The following is a 23814-nucleotide window of genomic DNA, read 5'->3' as shown; positions in this document are numbered from 1 at the left end:
CTCTCTCTCTCTCTCCCTCTCCCATTACCAAAATATACTGTGTCTTTCTAAATCAAAGTACGAACTAATGACCAAAACAGTGTTCATAAAAGATGAAAATAGCAGCGGTTAAATTTTGATAGATTCATGTAATTGTAAAGGCATGGTAATAGATTGCCAACTAGCAAAGTTTGGCAGCTGCCTTTAGAACTTAGCCCAAGTTCACGTGATCTGCTTCTTCCATGGCAATTTTTTGTTTTCTTGCTCTCGGCACTATTCCTATATAACACCTTCTTCTCTACGAAAAGTTTACTCATTCCATTCCACTCCACTCCACTCCACTCCACTATCAAAATGGACAACACCAAAATCTCAGCTCTACTCCTCATTTGCATGCTTTTCATTTCCGCAGCCACTCCAATTCTTGGCTGTGGAACCTGCGGCAAGCCACCCCCGAAGCACAGAAAGCCCAAGGGAAAGTCCCCTAAGGGTCCCATTACCATCCCTCCCATTGTTAAACCTCCAATCAACTTGCCACCGGTTACTGTTCCTCCAATTGTGAAGCCACCAGTCACAGTCCCTCCGGTGACACTCCCTCCCGTTGTGAAGCCGCCAATCAACCTCCCTCCATTGATCCCTCCAATTGTGAAGCCACCCATTAACCTCCCTCCGGTGACGGTGCCTCCAATTACTACTCCACCAAGTGGAAAATCCTGCCCGCCACCACCGGCCACTGCCACTTGCCCTATTGACACACTGAAACTGGGTGCTTGTGTGGATCTTCTTGGAGGGTTGGTGCACATTGTTATTGGTGACCCGGTTGTGAATGAATGCTGTCCGGTTCTTTCAGGGCTTGTTGAGCTTGAAGCTGCAGTCTGCCTGTGCACCACTCTCAAGCTCAAGCTTCTCAACCTCAACATTTATGTGCCACTTGCTCTTCAGCTCCTTATCACTTGTGGGAAGACACCCCCTCCTGGTTACACTTGCTCTCTCTAGATCATCCAAGTTAAGTATTTTATTATTTCCCTTTCATTCCAACGCTTTCTTTAGGTCCGAAGCTTCAACTGTTTGTCTCTGATTACAATTTTCTTAACTGTTTAGGGTAAAAAGGATTATATAGTATTTGTTGAAAGAAAATGCTTGCTCTTCTTTGATTTCATTTCCAATACCTTTTGGGAGAAATTGTAGCAATGCTAACCTTTTTGTACACATGATAACTGTAGCTGACCTCAATGATAAGATAGTATAGGGTATTACATTTTAGAGCAAAAAATTTAGTCAATTTTTTTCACAATAATAATGAATGTATTTTCAAGATGCCTAACACAAAAATACAAAGCTCGAGTATTATTTTAACCTAATTCAAATCATAAGGAACAATTGAAACGAAATAAACTTCAGAAGTGATTCATCAAAAAGAATAAATGAAGTATGGCAGTTTGCACTCTAATTAAAAAGGCTAGTGAGTAAATGACTTCTTGCTTGTTCAATAAAAGTTTTTTTCCTTTTCTTTTCTGCGCTATATATTCCAGGAATATTTTTTCCTCACTTGATTCCATGGTATACCGATTTGCAGGTTGCTAATTTCATGGACGCTCTTATGATATCGACATGAGAGGATGTCGACCTTTCTCTTTCTCTTTCTCTTCTTCTTTCTCCCCTACCCTACCTCCCCTTTCTCTCTCTCAATTGGATTGGACTCTTATTGTACACCATTTGTTTTTTCTTTTCGTAAAGATTGTTGCAAGTGTGTTTTTGTCTTGGAACAAAAGAAGCAATCAAGAATGACCTTCTTCCTGTTTATGATTTTCCGGGATTTTCATTTTGTTCCGTATGCAATAACCTTTTCTACAATTAGTTCTTCCTATTCAATCTTTAATCACTTGCTACAGTACATTGCATGTGAAGGACTTGCCTCCTTAAGAAACTACAAATTTTGACCTCCAGTGTCATGTCATATGATAGTAATTCAGGAAGCCTGTTGGGGTCCCAGTTTAAGGGCATGCCTCAATGACTCTGGATCCCACTTTGAAATAAGATGATAAGTACTTGATGTGAAAATCCACCATTCAATCTGAGCTTCTACTTTAGGTCATAATCATGTATATACAAATACTGATACCGTAAGAGAGAGAGAATGTTAGTTTTTGGAGATCCAATGGGCTTTGAGAAGTCCACCTTTCAATTCCGAACTCAGTGTCATCATGAAATATTCTGGTGTTTTTTTGAGTCGTTGGAGCCTCTTGGATATTTTTTTTTGGCCCTGTGCTGTGCATGGTACGTAAGAGGTTACTTTCAGAAACTAGAGAGAGTGGAAGTGCCTTCTGGGAGAGTTGATTACTTTAGAAAGACGACAGAGACATGTGAAATAAGTATGCTTTTCTTTTTATTCCACGCATCAAGACTGAAGAAGGCTTTCAGCATACAAGTAGTCTTGAAACCAGCACACTTATTTAGAGCAGCCTTTATACATACATAGTTCCAAACCCATTCTTCATTGCTCTGAATCCCTTTTTTCCTGTGTTTCTATGTATGGTTTCCAGTTTCTCGTGGATCAAATTACTCCTGACGAGATTATAAGGATAATTAATTCGGTTCCAATTTCCTAATATTACTATCGAAACAATTATTATCAACGTGCATTACAATAATTTTAACACAAGTTAATACTAGAGCTAATGTGCACCACAAGCTTGATTGCAAGATATATTGAGGACTCGTTCATAAGAGTTCCTTTAGTTTGGATGAAAATTATTCCCAAAAAAGAAAAAGAAAAAGGAAAAGGCAAATACCAAGGAGCTAGTCAATGTAGCTAATTATGGCACATTTTGATAGTGAAGAAATGTGTCTGATTGCTTTACAGCTTCGTCGTCAATCATGGACGTTCTGTATGCAACCTGTTTTTTGCTTTTGGCGTTTTTCAAATGTAGCAATCAGGAAGTGACTGCACAATCTTACGACATACATTTTGATGAACCATGTTTCTTTTTAACTTTTTCTCTCTTCACTTTCAACCACAATATATGTATTGCAATTCAGCTCCCCAAGGTAGGGTTGTGTTGTAACGTTAAACTATGGGAGGAGAACCGGGGAAGGACAGTCCAAGAAGTCTAGATAACTTTATCCTTTGTCCTTTATCTTTATTTGGCCTTCCTCTTTCTTCCAGAGATGATGATCTCAAGGAATTAGCTAGGAATCCATCACATACAGTTTCAATAGAAATGGCCAGCATGACCCTGGCTAAGATTAAAGGAAGAGGGGACCGATTTTAAGCTATAGCACATGAACATTGTTTGTCTCTACCTTCCATAATAACATGGGGTGTCTGTTGATGAGGTTTCTGTTAGAATTCAGGAGATTCTCTGGTTCATTCTTCTAGTCTTAAGCCATAAGGAAATTGACTCTATAAGGGGGCTCTTTAATAATGAACAATCAATCAAGAAATACTTTGTTTTTCAGTCTAGTATTCTTCGCCAATTTTTTTGGTCACTCAAGAAAATATACCAATTAATATATGTACAACAAGTAAGAGGTGAGCATTTGGTTTAAAGCTCCCTTCCTCTAATTTTTACTTAATTAAAAAATAGCTTATTCTATCTCTTGCTCATAAGAAAATATTTAACGTAAAATTTATTGATAATAAGTGTAAAAGACTTTTAAATAAAATAAAGCAAGTCAAGTATTAAGAAACATTGAATTTTAATTTATTCAAATTTATTTTATCACCACTTCATGAAATAATTAAACATAAGATAGTATGCAAATATTCTAGTGACTATGCTTCGGGTGTTTATCAAAACACAAGAAGAAAATAAGTCAGTTATAAATTAACGATCTAGATTTGTGATGTAATTCCATGACAAAATTGCTTTTCCTACTTCTGAATTCAGACTTTGTAATGCTCAATGGTGTAGTCATTTATATAATAGTAAAAGAATCCAGCCAAATGTAGCCATGATAGTTGTTGAGTGAGTAAGTATAAAAAGAAGAAAAGAGTTTGAGCAACATTACAACTTTAAGTTGTTTCTGTTAGTATCAGTGCGGTGACGTTCTGTGTCAACAACCATTTACGGCCCCTTAAACAGTTAAACCAAGATAGAATTATTAAGACCTAAATACAGAAGTTAGATCAAACCTCTGAGTTTTGATTGTGAGTGAAATATCTTGCATAATCATGTATCCAATGGCCTTTTCCATAATCACTTTTAACATTTTAAGAAAATGGGCCATTCAACTATCAGAAAAAGCTTAGCTTTGGGGGTGGCTGGCCGTTCCAGGGCTTGAACGTTCAGAGGCTACCATTCAGTCTCCAACCATCCAAATCTCAAAAAGTCCAAATACCAGCTCCTTGCTTGAATTGATGGCTGCTAATGAATCAGGGTTACTGTCCAAGTGCTTCTTGCCAATACAGAACTTTGAGAGTGAAAGAACAACTTGGGTCAACAACGAATGCATCCACCATTGAGGTAAACTACGAATTGCCAAAGAGACCGGGGAAAAGCATTGGAATAAAAGAAAAATTGAACAGATTGAGTAAATTGTACGGCAAGGCTACAACCCATTGGAATGAATGACTCTGGGATTTAAATCCAAAATGAATAAAATCTATTCCATTTCAACCTCGAGAGGAGCGCGTTATCTCTCTATTCTTCAATACCAGATGGATTAGCCACTAAAACACAATAACCTGAATTAGAACTACATCTCAAATTCACAGGTGGGCATCAGCTCTTACCAAAACAATCAGCCACACCACTGAAAAATGAACCCTAGATATGGGAAAAATGAGAGGAAGAAGAAAGAAAAAAAAAAAACAAAACAGAAAACTTATTATCTGAATTGAACTATATATATGATACAAATCCTCTAAAAGGATTGCTGATCTACCTGCTAACTAGCATCTGAATGGTGGGCCACAAAAGGATTGAATTGGAACCACCCACACAACCATTACGAGGATTTATTCAGCTGTAGGCTGCTGGGAAGGAACCTGACATGACTACAACGTTTTAACTTGGACAGAGCGTCTTGCGACTTACCAAGCATGAGATCAACATATATTGCAGTCATAGTGGCTTCGCTACTGTTGGGTACCAGGGACAATGCTTGCCTCAGAAAATGGTGGGCCCGCTCGAGTTCACCTTGTATTGCAGACACAGCAGCAAGATTTGCATAAAGGGTTCCACGTGCCTCCTCTGGATTAAGAAACATGAAATCCACCAAGCCCTCAGGGGAAGGATTCTTGGCTGATGCTGCTCCAGTTGATTCTTCACAATCAACAGGTTTTTCCACTCGCCACTGTTCACAGTCCTCTTGACCAAACGGCAATTCAACATTATTTCCCTCAGACAAATAAAAGGATAAATGCTCTGCAGCTTCCTTAGGCTTGTTCAGCAAGCAGAGAGCCTCTGCCACATAGACATGACCTAGAAAGATGTAAATTCTTGAACAACCTGGTAGTTCTAACAGAGATCGTGCTGCAGAAAGGGCCTTCAAAGGATTTTCCAGTTCTAACTCTACATATGCCAAATTAGCAAGAAGAGCCTGCTTAATCATCTGATTTTCTCTTCTGCAAATACCTTCATAATAGGAGATGGAGTTCTGAATAATCTCCTGATTAGTTCCCCCCTTTGGCTCTTTCACATCCCCATTTGAGTTAACTAGACCTACTGACATAGTTGAAGCCTTGGAATCAATTCCAGATAAGTTCTTATGGTTTGAGTTCTTGGAAGATGCTCCATCTTCATTTTCCTCTAAGGAGGCATTGGAGGGTAAAGCAGACTTTGAATTACTCCACTCAGAACAGTTCAACAAGTGCAGTGCATCATAGAGACACTGCCTAGCAAGTGACAATGAAAGCTTAGGCTGCCCATCAATACCTAAAGCCCAGTCATCCTTTTCAGAAGAATCTACGAGTCCATTCCTTGAAATTCCGTCTTCAATTAGAAGTTGCCTCCACCTACCCTTTCCAATAACATTGACTCTAATTTCTGATCTGTCTGATGAAGCACAACTTCCTTTTACAAGTCCTTTCTCTGCAGCCATTAGACAACATTCGGCAAGCCGAAGCCACAAGAGGGGTCTTTTGTAGAAAATTAAACTTGCTTTCTGGAAACAACGAGCAGCCAGTATTGGTTTCCCACAGGCCAAGTACTGCAACCCACAGTTATATGTTATGACAAGAGATTTATCCTGTGAGAATGTTAATAGCTTTAGAGGCTTCTCCTTCTGCAGAGATGAACAACTACTCAGTGCCTTGGAAAAGAACACTGCAGATGTATGATACTTCCCAAGTTGATAGTATATGCAGCCTAGATTGTTGTTAAACATGCTTGAAATTGCTGCATCTGCCCGATTACTTGATGCCATCAACAACTTGATGGCTTTTCGATGGTTTCCACGAGCATACTCAAGCTGGGCCTTCAAGAGGAGAGCCATAGATGAATCTCTCCCTCGAGCAATGTTCATAGCAAGCTTGACTTCACGCTTTGCTATCTTTACATTTCTAGTGAGAAGCAAAAACTGAACCTTGTAAAGTTGCAACTTGAGCTTCAGATCAACACCAGAGATAGATCTATCAACTGTGGTCCTGGGAAGATCATTTGCAGATGTAAGACCAGCAGACCTTGCTAAGTTTTGTCCACCAATATCCAGTGTCGAAAACATTTCATCCAGTGGGTCCTCTGATAAAGTTCTTGATAGAGGATTCTCAGAGGCATTTACACTAGCAGCTAAGTCTGAACTAGAAGTATCTGAGACCAATGAGCTGCTTGGAACAGAGGATGATTTTCCTACTAGACTCATGGATTGTTGGGCAACCATGTTACCATTGTCCCCCTGACTGACATTGCCAACGCCAAATGCCTTTTCCAAATAATTCAATACATCCTGAACATAATTAAAGCTGTTTTAGTATCAAAGCTATAAGATACAAACCCAAATTTTTAATAAAACATAACATCTTAAAGCCTGCCATTAACAAAACATGAACACCCACAATGATAATGCAAAAAAAAGAAGATGCTAGGAATTATCTTCCTATATACATTTCAAACCAAGTGGGACCCACAAGATGTTAAAACAGCTTCTCACCAGTTCAATAAGCAATATAAGGTGCATTACAAAAGCATTGGAGTTTGATCAGAGTACGAACTGGGTTTAAAATGTCTGAATTCTGAACAGAGTATAACTGCCCATACTGAGGGCATGAATCCAACCAGAATCCAACAGGCAGGCCTCACTGCCCAAGACTCAAATCCAGTTATCCAGGTCTAACCGTCTAAAAGAATCATCACACCAACCAAGCTTATCAGTGCAAAATGAAGTCACCAATCTCATAAGCAAAAATTTGATACAGCAAAGAGAAAAGGTCTAATTGGCAATGCTACAAATTGAAGTAGCAAACAGACCACAAATATGGAAGCAACTAGTCCCTTTGGTTTCAATTTGAAAGTCATAGAACAATTATCTAACCTTTAGAAAAATGAAAACCTAAAATGTGAATTATCCAAAAAAGGTTGTGAAAGAAAAACAAAAACCAATATTATATAATAAAGTTTATTTTAGCTACTAAATATCAAATTAAACAACACATGAAAAGCAGCACTGCTCCAAAATTGGAAACTCTGGACCAGGAAAGGCTTTCAGCATTTTCCATAGGGTGCAGAAGTTTCGACCCAAACTGATTCATTCCATCAATTTCCATGGACATTTTAAGTACGACAACAGGAAAAAGAAAGACAAAGTAAGCATAAACAGTATTTCACTAAGTTAAGATATGAATGTGATGATTTGGAAAAGTGAGGGCTAAAAGTAGTATAAAATGTAAATCATAAAAAAACAAGAGCCTTCCGAATTACATTTAAGACATGCTAGTACGAACGTAAATACATAATGCAGAAAAATAGAGGTTACCAGTTATTTTTTTTCCTATGTATTGTGACATTTTGTATGCTTGCCTCATCACCAAGCACTTCGAAATATAATAACTAAAGAACCATTAGCAGACAGTTCCAGGGTGTTTAACAAGAAAACGCTGACGTGGTTTCCTATACATAAAATGCAAGATGATATGGGAACAGGGAGCACAGCATGGCAAGGACAGAAGTTTGAATGAATATGCTCCTTCTAATGCTGCAATTAGAGGTGAATTTGAATCTGGATTGCAGCATATGGTAAATATAGAATCTTCATTTACCATCTTTACAAACAATTACATAAGTAAAGGGACATAATTTAGACGATTGCAAGAACAGCAGACAATGGACCAACCACCAAGCAAACTATAAAAATTCTTTAACAAAAAGGAAAACAGATGTGGTTCATTCTTCTTCAGTGGGTGGAAATACCAGGAAATATAAATGCAATCCTCTTTTAAATATAAAGAGAGAAAGTACCTTGTAATACATACAGTACTTGTACAAACAACAAACATCAGTAATTTCATAAAGCTTACATAAATTACTAAGATAGTTTACATATAGGAGGCAAACACAGTTTACATCTAGTAAATTTACCTACATATGATGAACAAAACAAAGTGCATTTAGAATATAGGACTTGTAAATAATTAATTATGTTGGACCAAAACCAGTCTTTATGATTTAACCATTACTGTATTACAGCAAAGAGAAATGGGAATACCAAAAACCGAGGAAAAAAATGGTGTCCTACACTCTTGCTAGAGTGTCTTCTGTATGTTTCAAAGTTTTAATTTGATTGGAGTACACATTACCTTTAATAGACTGGCACTCCACACAAAAATCATTTTAAAAATATCACTAGGACTAATATATTTGAATGGTTGGACATTCTCAATAAAACATTTCAAATCATCCAATCCAGACTGCACATAACAAAGATGGTTACCCTTTGATGGGTGTGTCACTCCCTAATCCAAAGGAACTGAAGCACCTTTAAAGAAATTAGTTCCTTTATTTAAACATTCTTAACTGGCAAGCAGCTTCAATGTCCTCTAACAACATGCTTATCAGAATTGTAAGGCAAACACGCTCTAATCTCTACACACAGCCCCATCCAAGTACAAGGCTAACAGTTAGTAATATCCATCTTACTGCGATCCCTAAAGTGATTGAACTGGGCAATTAGCGAGGAATTTTCCAATTCGGGAATTCCAAATAGTCAAGCTACAAATTATTTAGAACTTACAGCAGATTTTGAAGCATCATGGCAGGCTAGCACAACATCCAGCAACAAAAGGCAGATATGAAGAGCTGTTGTCTGCATAAAAATAAAAAGGGGACCAGTTAATACAAAACAACACGTGTAAAAACAAAAATGACACCTAAATAAGATAAAATACCTCATCTATGGGTTCAATGCTTTGATACAGAGGTTCAAGAACTGATAATGCCTTTGCATATTCATGAAGATGGAACCAAATGACCGCCTATATTAGATCAATTCAGAACAAACATGTTACTCCAAGTCACCGGTGAAAAGATTATTGCTCTTCAACTCTTGAAATTATAGAAGGAGACATACTATGTTTAAAGCAGCCACAGAGGTATCAAACTCATCTGTGTAAATAATACTGGCACTATTTGAACCAGAAAACTGTTGTGTTATTGTACCACTTCCTTTTGAACCTGAACTACCTTTATTTCCAACATTGTTACCAGACTCCACCTGTTCTCCAGAAGCATGAGCAAGCTCCTCGCTTCTCTTCTGAACAACAAAAACCAAAAAAATACATAATTCCAATGTAAGTCCAAATAAGTCCTGAACATAGCAATACAACAAAACTTTCCCCAGAATGCAACCAATGTCTTACTCAAAAATTACTATTTCCTAGTTAGAGCAACTGGGAGAAGAAAAATGAATTCATCAGAGGCACCCTGCTATTAGAGATGAAATACATATACATGACACAAATTGAGGCTCAAAAAGTCACAGGTCCAAATTAAATGGGGTCAGATACATAATCCTTTCCACCACTAAGCATTTCCCAGAGTAAATACCATAACTAGCAGTGGTTTCATGCAAAGCTAATCATAGTTCAAACTGCCAAATGCCTAACACAATTGACATCATCTAGAGAGCAATTAAAGAAAAAGAAAAAACACACAAACAACCTTGATTTAAGCTGAGCAGCGTTGCTTCTCCAAAAAGATTTCACTTGAGTAAAAGAAAATAGTACATATTTTTGGTTTTCTTTATTTGTTAAAGTTTCTTCCATAATATCACCCTCCACTCACCATCCATTCTCAATTGGAGAAAATAAGACTTTAAAGTTATGAAATTGATGAACTGGCCAGGACTATTATTCTTTGCCATTGGCAATTCTTTCCAGAAGGTATATGACTAGATTAATACTGAGAAATATTGCTGGGAGTGCACAGCCACATAAACCAGAGTGAAAAAGGAAAAAAAAAAATAGTACCTTGACATTGTTAAGGACTTCAAGCAATTTCTTGGGATCTGAGCAACCATCCCGAAAAAACTCCGCAATTGCAATATTATGAAGAACCTGTTGAATAATCCATTTATTCAAATAACTTAGACTGAGCCAACAGAAAGGGAAAACTTATAATAGATGCCAAAAGCCACTAAACTGAAGCTATTGGTAGTTCGCACAATTTCAATGTGAAAGCAGTAATTGAACTCTAACAATAAAATAGAACATCAACAAACAGGATTCTAAGAAGATCAACTATGTAATCCACATTAAGACCATAACCAGAACTTTTTATAAACAGCATTTGATTGAGATGATACCATCACAATCATTAGATATTAAAATCGGTTTGAATGTCTCCAGAGATAACTAACTCATAAACACAGCTATCAGTGATTTTAAGGCCTAAAAAACTTACAACCAAAAATAAAGGTTTTCAAAAAACAAAAAAAAACACAGATTGATGTTAGTGAGGAGTTTGAGTTAAAATTCATCCAGCAGCTGAACTTCTTCACGGTGACACAATTCATGCTGATAAATTAAATGCTGAATTTTACTACTGCATGTTATAAGTACTAATTTGCACTATAAGAAGTATTTCAGTCTGCTATCCAAAATTTTCATGCTGACTATATTTAAATATGTCTGATTACTATATAGACTAAAGTTTGAAAGTTGTATGACTATCATTTTGGCCTTACAGCCATCACATCTTACAGTATACAACGACTTGCACATGTTTTCTGTATCGTATTATTATCCATTCTTTTTAGTTGATTCAACTTTTCAATTAAATTTTAGATGCACCTCTGAAACAGACTAAAATGAAAAAAATAGTTTAACGATAATTTAAAATAAATGATCCATTTTGCAAATAATGCTTTTTCTTAGTTAGCAAATAATGCATTTGTAACTTAAAAATAGTATAGAAAAAAAATTAAATTAATAGAGGTAGGCAATGTAGCCTATAAAGTTTTTAAAACCGTCTTGATTTAACAGAATCTAAATTTAGCAAAAACTAGCTCCTAACTAACATTTTCAGCACTTTTTTATTTAAAAACTTTATTTTAAGTAATCCTCAATATGAATAACCAAACATTGAAATTTATAATTTTCAACACTTTACAAAGTCAGCGTTGTCCTCCACAATTACTTGAAAGCAAAAGGAATGCAATTTCTCTAGTCTAGATATCACTCCACCTTAACATTGGTTTTTATTATGCATTCCAACAAATATCCATATCTCGTACTAGTATTGACTAAAACCCTCAGATAACCAATTCCATTCTGAAAGAGATAGCCCATATCAACATATCATTGCACAGGACACAAATGTAACGTGTACAGTTCTCCAGCATATCCTCATAGTAACAAACCAATGACAGCACTTCCAACCAACTAGAAATTCCATCTTTGATGAGTATACTCCAGTCTAACTCTATCATATAGTAATTAGCTTTTATTCAATTAAGCACAGTAGATACATTGATATTGTACTTTGATTAAACTAAACCCAAAATTCAGCCACCCTACATTCATTAACAGGAGCGTAGGAGGCCATTGCAAAGAATAGTCTTTTTGGTAATACATTAACATAAAAGAATCTATCATCACCAACAAAATGACTATCACCCCATACACCACTTGTGAAGCAAAAAACTCCACAATCAACTTTATGCGTTTTTCACGTGTCGATAATACAGTAGGAGGCCATTACAATAGAATAGAATTTTTGGTAACACAGTAACATAAAAAAATATATCATCACCAAGAACATGACTATCACCTGATATACCACTGGTGAAGGAAAAACTCCACAATCGACTTTATACGTTAGTCACATGTTGATTAACTAAAAGATTGTTACCCTATACACTAAAGATGGAGTTCAAAAATTCCACAAGCCGGTTAATAGATTACCAGGTGTCCACATAAGTATAAATAAAGAAATTAATAATGGAATTATTAAGTTAACATAAATAGTGAAATCGCCATATGGCCATAATTAAACCTAATTATGGGGTTTCTATAATCCACGGAAAATGTATAGATTAATAACCATTATCTATAAATAAGGAGTCAACATTGGATTACTAAGTTAATGTTCTGAGAAACTTGTGCGATCGAAATCAGCTGATAATAAAGTACCAGTGAGCCAGAAAAATACACAAGAAAACACTAAAAAAATAAACCTCAAATTCGAACTAAAAAAAATAAAACAGAAAGGAGCTCAAAAATGAATCGAGTCAATCGCATCCATTATCGAAACCAATGCATGCATATGCATAATTATTTGAAATAATTTACCTTCGGATCGTCTTCTTTCTTCGGCTTGAGCTGATTCAAGACATCGACGCACTCGGCAAACTTTCTAGACTGGAAGTAAAGGGCGGCGTCTTTAGCAAGAGCAGCAGTGACGGACAGAACGCCGTCGTCGTCGCCGGCGGCACCATCTCGATTCGGAGCCGACGACGATGATGAATCCCTCGAATCCATGACCAGATCAGACCAATCGGAAGCGCTAAGGAAAATCGAAGAAAAAAAAAATCTCAGGCGGAGAGAATAAAGAAAAAAGGAAAAACCCTAGCTTCTTTGTTAATAAGAAAATGTCGTATATAGTCTTTAAATTTCCATTTGGGGGATATATCGTTGGGAGTCCTCAAAAAGTTAAGAGAAATTGCAAAAGAGTACAGTCGGCCGGCGTTCTTTCGCCGCTGGTGTGTCTGATTTGCAGAGAGAGAAATGAAAAAGAAATGAGAAAGAAAAATAAATAAATAAAAACCTACGCGACCGATTTGGGGGAGAGTCGGAGAGATACGGATAGAGAGAGCGAAAGGGGTTTCCTTTTTTCTCTTTTTTTTTTAAAGCCCAAAATGAAATGTGTTGAACTGCGGAGTGGGCAGCGATAGCGTGGTTTGGTGGAGTATCAAAGATGATGAAGTTGTTTGCTTTGATCTGATTCCATTCGATTTTCTAATTAGATTTTTAAATAATTTAATGGGATTTTTTTTTTTTTTAAGGGGGGGCGGTGTTTGTTGCCTGGGAGTGGATATTTTCTCTTTCTTCGGTTTTGGAGTTGGGACTGACTGCCCTTTGGAAAGTGAAGGTTCAAATTTCAAATCAAACAGTTTGTTTTAATTTTGGGAGGTGGCGGAACAAGGGACTGCAAGAAGAACATGATGATTGATAATGGTTTTTAAGGGTTTTTCTTCATTTTTTTCCCAATGATTTTTCATTTTTTATGTTGGAGGATGACTCATTGACTCATAGGGATCATTTTTAACCTTTTTTTTTATATAATTCAATTGTTAGATTTGAGAATTTACGCTTAAAAGGCAAAAGAGTTTCATTACATATCTATTCGTCTTAAGCAAGGTTGCTTGTCCCATCATCGCTAATGAGTTATTTGTCTGGAGACTTATATATTATGATAATAATTTATAACATATATAAATATTATAAAAAATTATTGATGAAAATAGTTATATTTGTGTTTTATATTTTTAATTTTTTTATTATTAATATTAATAAGATTTACTAGATTTATAAACATAAAAGAGTTTTAACTGTAACGATTAATTTCATTAAAAATATCTTTTATTATAAATTTTGTATAATTTATAAATAAAAATTTTAATTACATTAAATATTTCTTGTTAAACAAATATTTTTTAATTATAATAGTATCGAATAATTTATAGATTGATATTGCTAAATTTCAATTATGTATTCTTTTATATATAAGTACTTTTTATTTATATACCAATTAACATTACATTAGAAACTAAATTTCAATTATATATAACCGAAACATTAATTGTTCATCCAATTATATCTTGATGAAATTATGCCCACAGGAAAAAGGATTACTATTTCATCCACTCATGGAGTTTAAAACTTTGCAAGTTTACACTCTTACAACAATCAAGGTTACCAAAGTTATAAAACAAGGTTATAAGATGATTCCAAAAACACCATTTGGCCTTTTATCCATGTCTGTTTTACTGTAATTAAGAAAATTAACATGATTGTTCATCCAGTGGTACTATAATATGTCTAAAGGAGCAAATTAATGTGTGCAACTATCATATATACAACATCAAATAATTAGAGGGGATAATTACATCTTATACCATGTGAAACCAGACTTCAGAGATAGGCAGTCATGCAACTTTTCTCAATATCTCCAAGAAGGCTTCTGAATTCCGAATGTCCTGACTCTCCTGCGAGTCCTCGTTTCCTTGTGAAAAATCAAGACCAGTATAAGTTCTGATCCCAGGACCATGTCCACTGCAGTCCCTCTCCCTTCCCTGCTGTGCTTGTCTCACTTCCTTTTGATGCTCGGTTAGTTCTAGCCTTTTCCGTTTTGAACACGAGGGTGGTTTATGCTTTTGGTTAGATTGAGCAATCGTATGCTCCAACTCTACTCTCTTTGAGCTCCTGTTCTGTGTTGCAGTGACCTTGCAACTCCGTGGAGCAGTATTGTTTTCTGACATAGACCATCTTTCCAGAACTGATTTGCTTTTATTGTGGAGGTTTATTCTTCCATTTCTTGACAGCTTGTCTAAAACATGAAGCAGATTTTGAGGATACTCCAAGTTGATTTGCTTGCCATATGTGGAGTTCCAAAAGATGATGGTAGGGTCTGAAATCAAGACATTTGGATGACCAAGTGTTTTCTCAAGGAGGCATGCTTGAAGTTTGAGGAAACAAGAATCAAAAGTTAGCGGTGGCTGGCTCCTCCGTAAACAATTAAGGATCTCAGCCCACAGAATTCCAAGTTGATCTTCGGCATGTTCATCCTGTATCTCTTGATGTGACAGCCATTGAAGCAGTTGACCGGATATTATCTGCAGTAAAAGCATCAGCCAATGTTAAAACAACTAAATGCCAATTCCCTTGGATAAAGAACTTGCAGAATTCAAAGTCCTGCAAAGGAGGGGAAGGAGAGAGAGTGAGAAAAAGTAAAACTTCCCTCCAATAAGACAAGTTAATTTCTTGTCCTACTGAAAAGAGTTTCGAAGTAAATATAGAACTTGAAAACCATCCTTTTTCATGGTGAAATGAACTTTCATCTCTCATTTCGTCCATCTCAATTTGTCAAAAGAAAAAAGAAAAGAAAACCTGATTCAAGTTCACAAATTTAAAAGGCTTATATTGATTTGACTAATGTGTTTGTGTGTATGTTGGGGCTTTGTAATTGATCAGCCATATATTGATGGCATAAATGAGATGCAAGAGCTTAAGAGAAGTTTTTACTCAGCATGCTAGTGGTAACATGATAAACACAGCAAAAAATACAAACCTCAAAAACTGAAAGAATATCTCGCTTCAAGTGAAGGCAACTAATGAAGCATGCCAACGCAGAACATACCCTGAAACCCACACACATAAGAGAAACATAAACATGTAAAGATTTATGAAAGAAAAACCTCAACATGAAGCATAAATAGGAAAGAAGAATGATTTACCTTGAACTCACAAGACCTGCCAGTGGTTCTGTTCCTATATTTATGTACTTCATGACTCTGCAGCATATTAAGCAACAAATGAACAACAGCTTTGGGATTGGGGGATATTTAAGCACCCTAATAAACACACACCAAACATACAAAAAAACCAGGGAAGATTTTCTCTATCTAATTATTTGAACTCAAATTAAAGCCTGTTTGTTGGTAACAAGTTATGAGAACATGTGCCTCCTTGATAAACAATAAGCAACATGCACTATTCTGATTTTTGTTGCCACAAGAATCAGATAGACTACTTGGCTAAGTTCTCATATAGATCATGGTTCAGCTGGATTATTATAGCTTTAGCTGGATTATTATAGCTTTAGCTTTGCATTACCCAACAGATTTACTTCTATGTTTAGGACAGCTTTGTAAGTAGCTGTACTAAATGTTGAACATTTCATCCATAAAACTAATCCATTTTTTAATTTGAAAAGGCAAAGTGGGTTGTGAATTGGGAAGCAAGCCAGGAAATGAACCAGACCCAGATTAAACACAGTAATTCCCCAAAGGGATTTCTGAAGATCAAGCACTAGTGCCCAGCAATTCAACTGCAAAAGAGGATACAATTTTACACAAATGCAGGTAAAGAAGGCTTTAGGAACATGAGTAGTTATAAATGTTTCCATTTACCTGGAAGCAAATTTTAAAATATTGTTAATGTCACTGGATATATTGCAGTCACCAACACATTCTTTTCCACTTCCATATGAACTTGTATCTGAAGTCAGCTTCTGTTTCAGAATACATACCACAACCTTTCCAGAGAAAGAAAGGCAAGCAAGCTCCAGATCCTTGTAATATAAACCAAGCTCACTCTTATGCTCAAACAGGCTACCATATTCATCAAAACACCTATTTAACATTGCACACAGATCACCACTAAAAGTGTTGGTAGCAGAAGACTTAAAGTCTGCAACGATAACAGAACCATATAATGACTTCCAAACCTCAATGGCCTGTTCAAGTTTTCTCTCTGATAAAACAAAACATTCTTTCAAGGAGTCACTAGATTTCAACGGGTTTAAATCTTTCTGACAACAAGAGAACAAAATGAATGGATATGATAAGAGATGGCATATGGCCTCATAAAAAGAATTGTCAGAATCTGTTTTGAATACGGAGAGATCCTTCATACCATCAATATAGTCATTCAGACCTTTCGCTATTGCCATCCATATCTCTATGTAGTTTAAGCCCATGTGCCTGTACAGTAAACCGACAGAAGCTACAAAACTTTCCAGGGGATCATATGAAGACAGTCCACATTTAGAAAAACTTTGAAACCTTTGTAGAATCAATTCCATTTCAGGTGTATTTATAGTTAACTGAACCACCAAACTGAAGTACAGTACAGTTAGATAAACCATAGGTGAAACCATATCCATATAAGCAATAGAACGCTGATCCAGTATTTTTGCATGTTTAATATCAACTGAATCCAGACTGCCAATGTACTTGATGTCTAAAGCCACTTTATAAAGAGGGGATCCAACAATAGAAGGTTCTAACTCCTCAGCAACTACCTCTATAAAATGAACGGAAGTATTAAACAAGTCACTAAATCCACCACCTTCTGAACTAGCATCTTCGCCTATTTTCTTAATGAACTTTAATATAGTGCTCAAACAGAACATAATATTATCATAATTATTTGACGGATTTCTAAACTCCATATGGACTCCCTTTAAAACAGATCTAAATATCCTCACAGAAGCATCACAAGCTGATTTTCTGCTTTCAGGGGCAGCTGTTACCGTAGCCACATGAGTAATAATAATAGCAATCAGCTTTAAGTAGAAATCCAACTGACTGAGCTCCCATGGCAACCATTTAATAGGATATTGCTTCCATGAATATCTGCCAGATGTACAAGGAACAGGAATGAAGGTTCTAGCTGATAAAGAAAGGTTTACCTGGTCCTTTAGATTAGAGTTCAAATCTGCACAGTTCACTGATATACAATCATCAAGCAAATCCAGGCACAAATTCCACAGCCAGATACTTTTACTACCTGGTCCTATTTTAAAAATTGCTTCAAATATAGGATCCAATACCAGTTTATTTACCAATGGAGAGTTGATGGAGCTATCAAGTTTATGTAGAAGATAACACCATGTGTTCAAGCAGGAGACGTGAACAGATACATCACATTTGCTCAAAATGATAACTATTAGAGGTGTCATAATGAGCTTTAAGCATTTTGAAAATCCATTTAACTGCATTTCACTGCTTTTCCCTGGGGATGTTTGTAAGCATTGAATTACATTCTGTACGGTTACATTTTTCTTGCAAGCCAGTATTGGAGGATGAACAAGGGCATCAATAAGACCTTCCCAGGCAACCTGCAAAATGAAGACACGACCATTGGCAGGAAGATGTTCAACAAGCCATAAATACTTCCAAAATAAATTCATTTAAAGCCAACAGTAAAGATAATAAACCAAGTTGTTTGATCCTGAACTATCCCAAGTCAGTATGCTTAAGGGTACAGTCCAAACTTAAATTATACAATTAGCACCATTTACATCTGGGAACTTGGGATAGGCCCAGCACAAGAGCCAGCATATTTGGATTGAACTAAATAATTGTCTGTGCATATATTGTTTAGTTGTTGGACCTTAGACCTTCCAGATCTCTAGATGAATTCTGTACAAAATTTCTCATAAGTATTCTCGAAGGAAGAAATATCCTTCTATATTATATGAAAGCACAGCTAACTGTGGAACAACAAACCAAGAAACAGGACACGTTCTTATTTGAGTATAATCAAAACATCTGTGCTTGTGCAAGAGATTGTCAAAGAGAAAGGATATATAACTAAGTTTCAATATTTTCAGCTGAACTGTATTTCTTGTTCTGCCTTCTACTCCACTGTTTAACAGAATAAATACTTTTAGCCTTTCAAAAAAAGTTTTAAAGTAAAATTTTATCAGTAATACCAGTGAAGCAATCTGGACTTGTGGATTGTGATCTTGAAATGTCTGCTCAGGGACTTTCAACATCTCATTTACTAGATGTCTGTTCTTGAAGGCATCAGATCCTAGGAAGCAGATAAACCATCCCCACGCCTGGACAGTTTGAACCTTCATGCCCTTGTCTAACTGGTCCTTCATCCCTGTCAGCAATTTTTGCTTCATGTCTTGAATGATAGCCTGCTTAAGAAATATGGAGTGCAACTGATCTAAGATTATAGAATAGTAATCATGCAATGTTGCAAAACACCTTGAACCAAGTTTTATAATTTATATCTTGAAACAGCATCAAGGAAAATGGTTAGGTTTCTGCACTTAGATGAGTTGAATATAGGAACTTAACAAACAGATTTTCATGTTATTCAGCTCATACATATCTCTAACCTATACAAAATTTCATAGCCATTTGAAGCTTTATTTTTACCATTAAAGTAGATGTCTTGCTGTTTGATAATGAAAGCTCATCTTGTTGATTATGAAGGGCTGAGATGAGTAGTCGGAATGATAGACTGGACCGGTTGCAAGCTTTAGATTCCAACTGGTTGGACCAGATAAACTTTCAACCAATCTCTCTCCAAGAAATGGTTTGGATTTCAAATTATACTGTAAAATTCTGAATTTCAATTTTTCATAATTGGCCTCTCCTGCGTACCAAATTTCCTAGTTGCACTTGTTCTGTTTGGAAAAAAGGGAATTGATGATATTGGACTTAAACATGTTGTTCTAGTAAGTTTTCTGCAATTAAATCTTCTTGAAGCATAACATAAACGCATGTTCATAGAAGAATAAATGAATGTGTTAGTATTTGTGTGTGCTGCTAAGAAATTATTAGAGTTCAAGTGCATGTTAATTGTTAAAGTGCAGTTTTTACTTTTTATCACAAAAGCACACTCCACATATTTACTGTGGTAAATAGAGAATGGATGGTGGTAAAGAAGACTGTCAATAATTGGTCAGAAGGCCTTCCAAAACACAAACTGCATTCCCACTCTAACAAATACTGCTGGTAATAACTTTAAAGGAATTTAATTTGGAATAACATCTTGAGCTTTAATGTATTATCGCAAGCTAGTGATATGTCTCTTTAAAATAATAAACAACTAAAGCATGCAATTAGTCTAACCTCTGTCATGTCAATATGTAAAGCATGTCACATGCACCTCTTTTAATAAACAGGGAACATGAATGGAAAGAGTGCAATAAAAAAATGGCGAGAACAAATGCCAGTTAGAAGTACCTTGGAAAGATTTATTGGAGGAGGAAATATTGTGGACCTAATCTTCAAAAAACACCTCTCAGACATATCCCGCTCTCTCTTATCACAGCAGAGGAATCTTCTATAAATTAAAGGTGCCCATAGGTGTGATGATTCTCTCATCATTTCACTCAATTGGGCAGTTAACTTTGTCACAGCCTAACACAGTTAGCATTGAAGAGTTTAGTACATATGACAAGGCAGTCAAAGTCCTACTGTAATACAACTCAAATTTTAAAGCTCAAGAGACCACAAATTTGCCATAACAAATTGAATTCAAAATTAGAACTCAAACAGCATGCATGGCCCCTCACCTTTTCCCATGTAGACCTTTTTAACACATTCTATGAAGGAGAGGTTACCAACAAATCCAGGATGTTGTTGGAAGAATAAATACATAAATGAATCTTTTAATCAACTTTGCTAATGAATCAATGTAAATACAAAGACCGCTGCAGTGATTCCTTGATGGACAATTGGACACCCAAACATGACAATGAAACGTCCAAACAAATAACTATACCTGCATGGCCTCAAATGTTGTTGACAATGAGCCAATAGGATTATCAAGGGCATGAACAACTGCCCTCAACAATGTATTGAAGCAGGCAGCTAAAACTGCGACATCAAATTGTTGAATTGATATACACCACACGCCTAAATTGCAAAGGGACTGCAATTAAGAGATGAACAACTTAAAATTTATGAAAAAAAGAAAGTGAAAAGAATTATAGAAAAAAGAAAGGAACCCTACTATTGTACTATGATAGTAAAATATTTACCTTCATTTTTGTGACAGAAATGAGTTTAGCCACCGACTCTAAAACCAGCTTAGCATCTTCAGCTACAAAACCAAGGCAACAAAATAAATCAACAATAAATTACGGTAACATTTTGCAAATCTTGCTTGAAAAATAAATAAAAAAATCACCTGGAATTGTAGCAACAAGGGAAGAATGATAGATCATAAATCCCAAACACTTCAAAGCTTGAGCAGCTCTGCAATCAACCAAACAAAAAAATACAAAATCAATTTTTTTTTTTCAAATTAAACAAAAACTTGCGATGAAAATTTACATTTCTTCATCTTCATCGTGGATATCAGCGACGATTAAAGGGATAAGGCAGCGAGAACATTGAGCTAGGGCTTGGATTGAAGGAGGACTGTCACTGGACTGTTCTTGGAAGTGTAAGAGAGTTGAGTAACCGAACGATTTGTTTGTTTTGGAATTTGATGATATTAAAGTTTTGATTTCTTCCGTCTGGTCGGTGACATTCGACATTGTCGAAACTATTTTCGATTCTGAAATCGAAGGAGATGAAAAACCCTAAATGTTACCAATTTGGGGCTCTTGCGTTCGCTTTACTTTTCGCGCCAATCAGTTCGCGCGGCTGCCTAAGGGACTGTTTGGCTCGGATGTGAATTTGAATTCCCAAAATAAATTACACTGTTCTTTCAAAAAAAAACAATCTTAATAAAATTAGTTGCAAATAAAAAGTTTTTAAATTGTATTATATTAAGCAATGCAATTGACCTTGCTATTATAATCCAGTAGCATGAGACAATTTGATGCAATAGAGCATGTTCCATATCACAGTCTTTGTTCTAAAAACTCATCCTTCTCGATTTCTCTTACCAGAAAATAGAACATTGTCAAAGAAAAACAACCAACAATAATTAATTAATAATTTCTAATGTAAGTCGAAAATAAAAATAAATTGAAGCAATAGAAACAACAAAGGAAAAATCTATAAGGACTACAACTATTTGAGTATGGTAGCACTTCATACTCATCAATCTTTTACAATGGAATACCGAAATATGAGACTCGATTTATAAGCAGATGGCTTCAGTCCTCTTAGACCAGTTGTAAAACTTTATTATGTTTGGCTAGTAAATGTGTATGAAGCAGCTATTCATTTTATCTTAATATAGTCATTTTACGAATGATTACTCTGAATCAAAACATAGATATTTTCTTGAGTAATTTGATAGATGAGTTGAACATTTTGTAAAATGATGATGACTTGTAATACTTACAAAAAAAAAAAATTCTAACGGGGTGATGTTATGAAAGATTAATGATTTTTCTATATATGGTATATTATTTGGATGGAATATCTATAGATGATTATTATGTTATAATTAGCGAGTAAAAGGGTTTCAAATTGAAATTCAAGCAAAAAAGAAAATAAACAAATACTTCAATCAAGCAATAACTTCAAATTACAAATTGAATTTGTTGCCCACAAAGAAGAAATAAATAACGTTGAAACCTTGGTAAAAAAAAAAAATCAAAGACAAAATCATGGCACCTTGAAACATTGGGTATTATAGGTACCAAATTAGAGGTGGAGGGGAAAGGGGGCTAGTAAGGGCCTCCACCCTCCAAAATTTTAAAACATACCTTTACTTTTTTGAAATTTTATAATTTTACTTTTACAAAAATTTTAAAATTTTTATAACATACTTTTATTTTTTTTAGAATTTTATAATTTTACCTTTACAAAAATTTAAAATTTTTATAACATATTTTTATTTTTTTAGAATTTTATAATTTTACCTCTACAAAAATTTTAAAATTTTTATAACATGCTTTTTATTTTTTAGAAGTTTATAACTTTGCCTCTACAATAATTTTATCACATGCCACATTTGAGCAACATTGTGGAGTTAACTTGTTTCTAGCTACAATTGTCTCACTCTTATTTCATATTTAACGAGATTGAAGTGGAGTTGTTCACTCTTGGCATATCATTAGACCTTTAGAGTAATTTCGAATCTTTTGATATTGAAATTATTTGTAATCTTGCAAATAAATATTACCTTGATGACATTATAAAGTATAATAAAATGCATTTAAACGACTAATTGGATCTATTCAAGCTTGACATTCTTTTATAATCTCTTGAAAAATATATCTACACTTTATGAACTATGTCAAGTACTTAAAAAGATGAAAATATCAAAAGTTTACTTGTTGACAAATTGATTCCGCTTGTCTTAACTCTATTAATTTCCACTGCAACATTAAAACGTGTATTTTTTGCTATAAAACTCGTTAAAAACGAGACACGTAATAGAATGTCAGATGATTTTCTAAGAAATTCATTGATCATTCTTATTGAAAAAAATCATTTGTAGTTTTGATTTTGATTCAGTGATAGATTCTTTCAACTCTATGAAAGACCATCGAGTTCAACTAAAGATACCTAATCTTAGTATACAATAGTTAATAAAAAAATGCCTTTATTTTGTACTTAACACACAATTTGATTTTTTGTCAAACATTGAATTTCTAGTATCACCCCACCAAACGCAAAATCTTAGCCCACTGTTGTATCAAATTCTATAGAGGCAAGTTATAAGCATGCAACCATTTATAAGGTAATTAAAGCCAGACCATAAGGGCTTGTTTGGAAAATGAACAATTTTTAAGTAATCTCTGGTTAAGCAAAGCATGATCAACTTGAAAGAAGAAAAGTACAGGAGATTGACTATGGGCCATGTTCAATGAACTTATCAATGTAAAAAGTGCTGAAGATTGAGTCAAAATTTCCTGTTAGTAGAGTCTTAATAAAGTGAGAGTCAAAGTAACAAATTTCTATAATTTATAAAGCCACGATTTTAGCATAAATTAGGAAATAGACTTAACTTTCCTCTATAAATAAAGT

At 35.2% G+C, this 23814-nt stretch overlaps 3 protein-coding genes across 5 annotated transcripts; 1 reads left to right on the top strand and 2 right to left on the bottom strand.

Annotated features, from left to right (window-relative positions):
• Positions 1 to 256: 256 nt before the first annotated feature.
• LOC18588819 (Bifunctional inhibitor/lipid-transfer protein/seed storage 2S albumin superfamily protein) lies at positions 257 to 1782 on the top strand. Its single transcript, XM_088810088.1, has 2 exons — positions 257 to 984; positions 1556 to 1782. The coding sequence occupies exon 1, from the start codon at positions 334 to 336 to the stop codon at positions 973 to 975; it is 642 nt and encodes a 213-aa protein (XP_088666214.1). The 5' UTR covers positions 257 to 333; the 3' UTR covers positions 976 to 984; positions 1556 to 1782.
• A 2758-nt stretch (positions 1783 to 4540) lies between these two features.
• On the bottom strand, positions 4541 to 13322 carry LOC18588817 (Tetratricopeptide repeat (TPR)-like superfamily protein). 2 transcript variants are annotated; one of them, XM_007013484.3, is made up of 7 exons: positions 13183 to 13322; positions 12704 to 12917; positions 10382 to 10468; positions 9484 to 9666; positions 9302 to 9388; positions 9148 to 9219; positions 4541 to 6867 (listed from the first exon to the last, which is right to left on the bottom strand). In XM_007013484.3, exons 2-7 carry the CDS (start codon positions 12890 to 12892, stop codon positions 4930 to 4932), a joined length of 2556 nt encoding a protein of 851 aa, XP_007013546.3. In that variant the 5' UTR covers positions 12893 to 12917; positions 13183 to 13322; the 3' UTR covers positions 4541 to 4929. The 2 variants fall into 2 exon arrangements, with proteins under 2 accessions (XP_007013546.3, XP_017983507.2); XM_018128018.2 differs by lacking the exon at positions 13183 to 13322 and having other exon boundaries at positions 12704 to 13037.
• Positions 13323 to 14241: 919 nt separating this feature from the next.
• LOC18588816 (uncharacterized) lies at positions 14242 to 21579 on the bottom strand. 2 transcript variants are annotated; one of them, XM_018126422.2, is made up of 10 exons: positions 21217 to 21579; positions 21071 to 21138; positions 20922 to 20983; positions 20663 to 20812; positions 20122 to 20298; positions 18852 to 19067; positions 16543 to 18254; positions 15868 to 15924; positions 15702 to 15771; positions 14242 to 15246 (listed from the first exon to the last, which is right to left on the bottom strand). In XM_018126422.2, the coding sequence occupies exons 1-10, from the start codon at positions 21420 to 21422 to the stop codon at positions 14560 to 14562; spliced, it is 3405 nt and encodes a 1134-aa protein (XP_017981911.2). In that variant the 5' UTR covers positions 21423 to 21579; the 3' UTR covers positions 14242 to 14559. The 2 variants fall into 2 exon arrangements, with proteins under 2 accessions (XP_017981911.2, XP_007013545.3); XM_007013483.3 differs by having other exon boundaries at positions 18852 to 19064; positions 21217 to 21578.
• Positions 21580 to 23814: the final 2235 nt, after the last annotated feature.

The sequence above is a fragment of the Theobroma cacao genome, chromosome 9 (genome assembly GCF_053813885.1).
Source record: "Theobroma cacao isolate CCN51 chromosome 9, ASM5381388v1, whole genome shotgun sequence".
Classification (NCBI taxonomy): Eukaryota; Viridiplantae; Streptophyta; class Magnoliopsida; order Malvales; family Malvaceae; genus Theobroma; species Theobroma cacao.
Note: the sequence above shows the minus strand (reverse complement) of the source record. Positions and strands in the feature narration are given on the sequence as shown.